At 48.6% G+C, this 9,422-nt stretch overlaps 1 protein-coding gene across 1 annotated transcript; it reads left to right on the forward strand.

Annotated features, from left to right (window-relative positions):
- Positions 1-6,744: 6,744 nt before the first annotated feature.
- On the forward strand, positions 6,745-9,400 carry SELENOM (selenoprotein M). The gene is made up of 5 exons (XM_036276992.1): positions 6,745-6,926; positions 8,187-8,222; positions 8,415-8,449; positions 8,805-8,883; positions 8,964-9,400. The coding sequence occupies exons 1-5, from the start codon at positions 6,810-6,812 to the stop codon at positions 9,120-9,122; spliced, it is 426 nt and encodes a 141-aa protein (XP_036132885.1). The 5' UTR covers positions 6,745-6,809; the 3' UTR covers positions 9,123-9,400.
- The last annotated feature ends 22 nt before the right edge of the window (positions 9,401-9,422 follow it).

Genomic DNA, 9,422 nt, shown 5'->3' on the forward strand with positions numbered 1-9,422 from the left:
CTTCTTTGGCCAGAACCTAGCACAAGACTTGGTCTCTAACAGGACTAGGGAAATGTTTGTTGAATGAATGAACGAGAAGAGTAAATAAGTGACAAGGTTCAGGGACGTCTATGGGTCCTCTGCTTCTTCCTCCCCTCCATTTTCATTCTTATCTGCTAAGCAGTCCCTGAAATCTCAATTTCTCCAGAGTTGCTGGATTGCTTAGAGTGATCTTACTAAATTTAGGAGGAAAATGTTCAGTTTTGTGCTCAGAGCTCCCTGTTAGTCAACAGTCACCTCTGCATTCTCATAGGCCTGTGTGGTTCCCTACATGAAAGTCATGTAGACAAATGACTTTCTGTCCCTGGATAGGCTATTCACATCTGCTTCACTGTCTCTGGGTCTAGTCTGTGTTTCTGGGCCAGCAACTCTGTGAGGCTGGAATTTGCAGAGGGGGAGATCAAGATCATATCAAGGCCCTGGGGTAGAAAGTTTTTAGACAGTAATGGTGGAGGTGATGATAGTGATGATGGGGTAGGTGATTGTAGTGATGGAGATGATGATGTATGTAACTATGATGATGGAAGTTTAGGGCTGACAGTGATGGAGGAGGTAGTGGAGTTCATGGTGATGACAGCAGAGGAGGTGATAACACAGGTACAGATGTTGGTGGTGGAGGAAGTAGAATGAGGGGGTGGTGTAATGGTGATGAGGGTGATAGTAAAAGTGGAGGAGAAATGGGGCAGAAGAGGCAGTGGGATGCTATATTGATGGAAGAAGTCATGGTGGAGTTGGAGGTGAAGGTGGTGGTGGTGGTGAGGAAGGAGGTGAGAGTAGACATGGTAGTGGTATGCAGGCCACCAGAGAGGGAAGGTAAATTGAACTTCCTCTATGCAGCCCTCTGACTCCTATTTAATGAATGATAAAATTGAGACCCCCAAAAGTACCAGCTTCTAATACAATCCAGATCCCCTGGGGCCAGTCCTCGGGCTCATCCATGAGGGCTGGGACAAGGGCATCAATACCCTTTGGAAGCCAAGCAAATGAGTGTGCAGAGGACTCCTGAGCCCCAGCTGGGCAGCCAAGGATTTCCCTTCCCTGAGCTCAGACCCTGCAGGAAACTTTCTTTCTGACCTTGCTACTGACCTACTTGGGAAAGTTTGTGTAAGGGAGGTAAGAACAGTTGATACTTCTTAAGGTTGCTGTGAAAATTCAACAAGATAGTACATATGGAGCTTAGCACAGAATCTGACACAAGTAAGTTCTCAGTAAGGGTAGGTGCTCTGGAGTTCTCATCATCAATAATATCATCATTCTCATCTCCAACCTTTCCATTTGGTGGATGCTGAAACCGAGGCCCAGTGTAGTTGTATCCCTGGAGGGGAGGGGAAGAGACTCTGAGACCCAGACATGGCCTTACCAGGGAAAGAAGGTGGGGGGTGGACCTCAGCTGAGAAGGGAGCGGGGTAAGAGCTATATTTGAGCTCCTGATGTGATGACTAAGGAGGTTGATAACAGGCTCTGGGGCTCAGGGCGGCAGGCTGGGGGCAGCTGCCAGGGAGAACCGCCCCCTTGCTGCAGATAGCTGGCTCTCTCCCTTCCCTCACTCCAGGGGGTGGGGTGTGTACCGAGGCACAGGGTACAGCTTGTCCAGCCCCTTTCTGGAAATTTTTAGTGCTAACCTTCAGCCTGTTTGGGTTGGGAATATGAAAGGACAGAGCTGGTGGTTGGTGATTATCTTGGTGACTCTCCATAGTAACCCTGGAAGGTTGGCAGTAAGATCCCCAATTGACAGAGGAAGAAACTGAGGCCTAGGGATTACACAGCCAGTAAGGGACAGATCATGGGGTTCCCAGGGAGATAGTGGATAATCCTCCCTCACAAAGGTGACCATTGAACCCCTTCTTTGATCGTGGGTCCATGTTGCTAAATTGAAAAGAGGAAAAATGCCCTGGGAAGCAGAGAGAGCCGCAGGTGCAAAGGTATGGAGTATGGAAGGTTCCGTCTGTGAAGGGAAGCACAGTTTGGAAATATGCCGTCATGGCCCTTTGGCTCAGAGTAAATATACCATGAGCAGGTGTATACACCTTCCTCTTTCCTCCTCCTCTTCCTCTTTCCGCCTCCCAGGGGCTCCTGTAAGTGGTAATGGTACAGAAGGGTCTGTCCTTCCTTTTACTCCCTGGTCACCCTAACCCAGGCCCACTGTGAGGTAGGCCACACTGTGGCCACTGAGATATGGCTTGAGATGTAGAGGGTTCTACATGTATTGGGGAAGCTGCAAAAGGTAAGCTTTAGGAAGAGCTTCCCAGAGGAGAAAGTATACAGGGCATGGAGGAGCATTATTCCTCCCAAGACTTCAGGGTTTCTTATTGATACCAAGTGCCACATGTTATGTCATTGTCCCTTTGTTCTCACCCTCTGGGGTAGGTGTCATCTTTACCTCCCATTTTGCCTATCAGGAAATGGGCTCAAGGAGGAGGATGACTTTTCCAAGGTCACACATCCCTCTTCCCCCTCCTCCACTCCCTCTCCTTTTAGGCAGCCTGGCACCCGCTGTCAGCTGCTCTGAAGTGAGTGGCTATTTTTATTCTGGTGCGAGGGGATCTCAGGCAGCAGAGCCATGTAGGTTAGAAGGCTCTAGGACACCCAGCTTTAGCAGGCAAGGAGAGGCTTATTGCAGGGACATAGATTACCTGGAGGCTCTTATTTCTTGCGGGCCAATCTGCCTTGGGCTCCCATGTCTTCAGAAACGTTTTTAATAGCACTCAGAACAAAGCATAAAGCCAGACTTAATCCTGACCTTGATCCCAGACCCAACTTGAGCCCCGATCTTAGTGTTAACTGAGCCCTGATCTCATGCCTGATCCTGACTTTGGTCACGTACAGCGCCTGATCCAAACCTCACTAAGTCTGATCCCAACTTGAGACCTTGATTCTGGACCCAGATTGAGCCCTAATTCTAGTTGAAGACCGAGTCAACTCTAAACCTAGTCTAGACCAACTCTTGATTTTAGACTGAGCCCTATCCCCAAGTTTAGACTGAGCTCCAAGTCCAGTCATTAACTAAACCCTGAACCTGGTGGAAGACTGAGTCTTGATCTTGTTTACAGACTGAGCCCTGAGCCTAATCAATTGACTGAATCCTGACCTCAAACTGAGCTCTGACCCTGGGTCACACAAGACTGGTCACACACTGACCCCTAACCTCAGACTGTGCACTGAACCTAGTCAAAGGCTGAGCCCTGAGTGAAGTCACAGACTGAGCCTTGATCCTGGTCACAGAGGCCCAAGCCTAATCATTCACTAAACTCCAGCCCCAGGCTCAGTTCTAACCCTGACCCTATGCTAAGGGCTGACCCTGATTCTGTCTGAGCCTGACCCCATCAAGACTAAACCCTAAACCCAGCCCTACCTGAGGAAAGCTACTGGCCTAGATTACAAACTGCCACATAAGCAAATGGATTAAAAGCAGAGATTGTTCTGGGAGATCCTGGGCCTCCCATGGCTGCTAATGCCAGAATGTTCCTGATATTATTGTGGCCAGTGTCTCTATCACTGGTTCCATCGGCTGGCTAGTCAACCCTCAGCAGCCCAGCTTGTGGCCCCTTCAGGCCACAGAGTCCAGGTTAATGTAATGAGAGTGGTTTGGTGGCATCTATCCAGTGAACTACATGGGCTCATAGGGCATTGAGGCTTGGTTCTGTCAGCAGAAAAACCGCATGCTCCATGGGGCCTCTGGCTTTAGCCACTCTGAAGCCCTTGCTGGAGTTTGGGGTGGGGTAGAGGGAGCCTGTGACATATGTCCCATTGGTTTCTAAAACAAAGTTTACTATTTGTGTGTAGGTAATAGATGTCTATTATAGAAAATACAGGAAAAGTGTAAAGGAGAAAAAAAATTCACCTATAATTTCATCTACCAAGAAATGATTATTTTGGCTTTTTGGGTTGTTTCCTTCTAGATTTGGTTGTTGGTCTAGGCATATATAGGGTGAGGCAAAAGTAGGCTTACAGTTGTGAATATGCAAAATGGAATTTATTCTTATATTATTATTTATTAATTATTGGATTATTTTCCATATGAACAACTGTAAACCTAATTTTGCCCCATCCTGTATATTTACACATATATATTTCATAAAATTGGTTGTCTACTCTGTTGTTGCCATAACATTCATTGCAGCCCATATCCTTGACAGGCCTCAGGAATGGGTCTCAATGGTTAAGCCAACAAGTAATTCCAATTTTTTCAGCCACATGACTGGATCATGAATGGACTAGTAAGATATAAGGAGGCTTTTGCTGGGGACTTTTGGGAAAGAAAGCTTATTTACTCTCCTGAGGAGATTACAAAAAAAAAAAAAGTTATCCCTCGATTAGATGTGAACAAAGAAGTCTGCAGTCCTGGTTAGTGCTGGCAGCCATCTTGACACCATGCAGGTAGCTGGCCTAATGATCAGCTGAAACTATGGAAAGCAGAATGCCATTCAACTTTTTTGTTAGTTGAGCCAACACATGCCCTTTATTAAGTCAGTTGGGGTTTCTGTGACTTGAAGCCCAGAGCATCATAACTCCAACTGATACTGCTGTTTCATAGTGTGATGATTTTTTTTTGTAATTTATATCATAACAATGAACATTCTTTTTAAAAAGGGAATAAACTATTTTTTAAATGTTTTTATTGATTTTTTTTTGTTTGTTTGTTTTTTAGAGAGAAAGGAAGGGAGAAGGAGATAGGAACATCCATGTGAGAGAGAAACATCAATCATCTGCCTCCTGCACGTCCCCTACTGGGGACTGAGCCCACAACCCGGGCATGTGCCCTGACTGGGAATTGAACTGGGACCTATCAGTCCATGGGCGGTGCTCAATCCACTGAGCCACATGTGCCAGGCACAATGAACATTCTTTATGTCATTCAACCCTATGCTACATCATTTGAAACAATTGCATGGTTTTCTACATTATAAAGGTATCATCATTAATTTAATTCATTCCCTGCTGTGACATACTTAGGTTGTATCTCCAGTTTTTCACCACTATTTATCGTTTTTAAAATTTTTAAAGATTTTTTTCATTGATTTTTAGAGAGAGGGAAGGAAGAGAGAGAAACACAGATGTGATAGAAACATCCACGGCTGCCTCCTGCACGCCTCCTACTGGGGATCGAGCCCACACAGGCATATGCCCTGACACAGAATCAAACCAGCAACCTTTCCCTGCACAGAACAACACCCAACCAACTGATCCACACAGGCCAGGATGATAAATAGTATTTTGATAAACAAGCTTGATCTAACCATTACTCCTCTCTCTTAAGATTATTTTGGGCCAAATCCTGAGAAGAAATGACTGAGTCAAAGAAATGTTTTTAGGGTTTTGATTTTTTGAGTCAAATTGCCCTTCAGAAGCTTGGATGAATTCACACTTCCACAGCAGTCAAAGGAGTGTTAGACCTAGCCTATCATATCAAAAATCTGGACAGAACCAATTATATTTACAGTATCTTTATGTATTTATAGAGAATGGACATAAAATAACAGCTCTATCATTATTATACCTTTATAATGAAGTCAGTAAATGGGAGGTAGCAGGGAATGAGCGAAGGCCTTAGTGCAGACCTGACATCCATTAGGTTCAGTGTCTAGGGTCTGTGATACTTTTAGGGGTCCACAATATTTTTTTTTAGAGAGAGAGGAAGGGGAGGTGAGAGAGAGAGAGAAATATCAGTTGGTTACTTCTGTATGCACCCCAACTGGAAATCAAACCAGCAACCGAGGCATGTGCCCTGATGGGGAATCAAACCCACAACCTTTTGGTGTATAAGAAGACACCCAACTAACTGAGCCACCCAAACAGGGCGAATATGTTATAGTTTTAATTTCTTTTAAAATGAGAATAAAAAATATACATAATAATGAATCCATTCTGGATTATATTATTTTTTATCAAAGCAGTTATAAAATCCAATTTTTAGTATGTTTTCTTAATGAAGAAAGGGGCCCAGGAAAGCAAAAAATGCCTAGGGTACATGAAAATCATAATGCAGCCTTGGTTTGATGTTGAGCAACATTCTGAGTCCCAGTGTAGATTCAGTGAGAAAGAGGAATGTGATCAATTTGCTGTGTTTGCCTTAGCCTTGAAGGGGAGGTTTGGTGAGATGAGCCCATAGGCAAATCCCAGATCCAAAACTTAATCATTTTTACCTTCCTGAGCCTGTTTCCTAACCTGCAAAACGGAGTTCATAGGGCTTTTATGAGGTATGGAATGAAATAGTGAAAATTAACACTGCTGGGTACTGTTCTAAAAGGCTTTATGGGTATTAACCTTTTTATTCTCCAAGCTCCTATAGAGTACGTAATGTTGCTATCGCCACAACATGTACTTTAGGGAACTGAAATCCTAATTGAAATTTCATCCAGAGAGATAAGAAACGTAAACAAGGATTCCCCAGACCCCGGTTTCCCTATCTTGAAGTTGTGCAGCTTTCAGAAACTCCCCTGTAGGTCTGCATCCCGCCAGCGCCCCCTGCAGGTGTGAGGAGGCGCTGTCTGGCCGCATCCTGCCAGAGCGTCCATGGTCGGCAGAGGGAGTGTGGACACTCTCGGGACTGGGAAAGTAAAGGCCCGAGGGCCAGAGAGAAGCCAGAACCCCGCCGGGAGCAAGCTGCAAGACTCCAAGCGGGCCCTGGGGCGGAGACCCGGAACAGGGGGCGTGGGCCCCAGGTGGGGCGGGGCCTCGAGCGGGGGCGGAGCCAGTCTGCAGGCCCAGACGTGGCGCGGCGGCCGGGTGTTTTCACCTCTAGTTTGCGGATTTTCTTCGTACTGGTTCTGATGAGCCTCCTATTGCCTCCGCCGCCCCTGCTGCTGCTACTCGCGGCACTCGCGGCCGCCGCCACCTTCCGGCCCGACTGGAACCGTCTGCACGGCCTGGCCCGAGCCCGGGTAGAGGTGAGTGAGTCGGCCCCCAGCCCGGGAGCCACCGCTCCCGAGCCCTGCGGCCCCTTAGCCTGGGAACCACTGTCCGCTCTGGTCCCAGGACCCTTCCGACTCCCAAGTCCCCATCGGCTTCGGGACCATCCCTCCTACACCCCAGCCTCTGGACTCCCTATCACGCACCATGGAAGCCTGAGACATTCTATCTTGCGGCCTAGAAATCCGAGCTTCTCCCCAACTCCCCATCTGATCAGACAGCGGGCCCCCAGACACATTGACCCTGTCCCTTACCTCTTCTCCTGGCCTATGACTCTCCCAAACCTGCCCTCTGGAGCCCAAACCCCCTCTCCCCCATCGCTCCACTTTTTCCTGGAATTCCTGCCCCACCCTAGTTCCTGATAGTCTCTTTTTCTTTTCCCGGGAGAGGGAAGACTTTCTGGGTGCTTCCCCCCACCAAGCAGGAGCCAGAGAAGGGGGCTAGGAACTGCATTACTAATACTTACTCTGCAACAGCTCTCCACCCCCACACTTCTCCAGGAGGAAATTCTCCACCAGAGTTCCTGTCTTGCTGTGTGACTTGGAGCATCACAACCCCTCTCTGGGCCTTAGTTGGCTATCTGACAAAATGAGGGGCTAGAGAAGGAAGGAAGACTAGAATGGGTGGTCCTGGGGTCTGGAATCCTGCTGGGAGGTGCCCCTATCCCCCCAGGGAGTGCAGGAGGGGTCTTCCCATCCTCCCTTGCTAGAGAAGCAACCAGATGGTCTGTTGGCCTAGGCCACAGGTGGCAGGGAGGGCCAGCTCTGTTTGGGGTGGGGTAGAGACCAGATGGCAGGTGTCTCTAATGGGGGTGCCCAGGGCATTTCTGAGTTGTTTCCTTCTAGTCTGCCCCACCCTGAGGCTCTAGGGACCAAAGATAAGGCCCAGGTCTCTACTGCCTGAGAGGAATAGGGTGATCATTTCTTTCTCTTGGACACTGGGAGTGACTCAACAGTCAACGGGATGTGCAGACAAGAGTCCCAAGGTCTATAAGTGCCTTTAGGGTCTCTGGACTTGTCTTCTTTTCCCTTGGTATTCCTTGGCCTCAGTTTCCCCACCTATACAGAGTTCCCTCTTCTGTTTACAAGAGGCCTCCATCTCCACACCTTGGGAACTGTTGCTTTAGGGGTAATCCACAGCCTGACCCAACTGGGAGGTAACAGTGAAATGGCTTTGAGGTCATGGTTAGGACAGGTGTGAGGTTAACTCCTGACCTATCTAATTTTGTCCCCTTCCAGACCTGTGGGGGATGACAGCTGAATCGACTAAAGGAGGTGAGTTTGAAGGAAACTGTCTCCCCTGAGCCTCTTGAGGGATGGGCAATATGGTCCCAATGATTGGGCTGGGGAGGAACTCGGGGCTGGGGTCAGGAACTTGCACCTGACTTGCTTTGTGACTTCACTGGTCTTCAGTTTCCAGTTGGTACCTAGAGTGGGTTGGGGTCTGATGCTCTGGTTCCTCCCTAGGTGAAGGCCTTTGTCACCCAGGACATCCCATTCTAGTATCCTTCTTCTGTTCTGGGGGAGGGAGAATGGGGACAGAATCTGGGAGAATCTCCTTCCACTTAATTTCACGGACAGGATGATAAATGGTTTTCATCTGACAAGTAGAATTGATTGGTAGTGGCAGAGAATTCTGAGGTGGTCAACGAGTTGGGTAGGCAAATGAAATTGACTAATGAAGACTGTCACAGACACAGGGATGGAGAGAGGGCCCTTTACTACTTTGGACCCTAATTTCCTTCTGTGTAAATGGTGATACCTGCCCTACCTCGGCAAACAAGGCTGTGCTGTTCACTTTGGCAAGGCTGCAGGAGCCTCTGCTTTGGCCCACTACTACCCACCTTAACTGTCCAGCCACAACCTGGTAATGAAACACCTCCCTGGAGCCGACCCAGAGCTCGTGCTGCTAGGCCACCGCTATGAGGAGCTGGAGGTGAGCACTTGGGAGGTAGGTGGACAGGGAAGGTGGGGCGAAAATCAGGGCAGTGCACTGACCCAGTCCCTTCACTTTAGCGAATCCCACTCAGTGAAATGACCCGCGAGGAGATCAACGCGCTGGTGCAGGAGCTCGGCTTCTATCGCAAGGCTACACCAGACGAACCCGTCCCTCCGGAGTACCTGAAGGCACCTGCTAGGCCTGCCGAAAGCGCTCCTGACCACGCTGACCTGTAGGTCAGAGAGTGATGCACCCCCCTGCCTGAGCCCTGGGGACAGAATGAAGCGCTCAGTGTCCCGGGAGCATCTCCCTCGCTGAGGGCCGAAGCCCAGACCCAGGGCCGGCAGGGATGTAGTTGGGGGTTCTTTTCAATTCCCTCTTATTCCTTCCTGCTAATCCCCCTTTAGCTCCACTAAAACCTCTTACGTCTTAAAAGAGACTGGACTCCTTCTTTGCTGCAGGGGGTGGGATGGGGAATAGGTGTCCCCCCTCCCCAAATACCACTGAACCCTTACCTGCCTAGTTACCAGAGGGGG

Source organism: Molossus molossus, unplaced genomic scaffold (assembly GCF_014108415.1).
Source record: "Molossus molossus isolate mMolMol1 unplaced genomic scaffold, mMolMol1.p scaffold_m16_p_22, whole genome shotgun sequence".
In the NCBI taxonomy this organism is placed as follows: domain Eukaryota; kingdom Metazoa; phylum Chordata; class Mammalia; order Chiroptera; family Molossidae; genus Molossus; species Molossus molossus.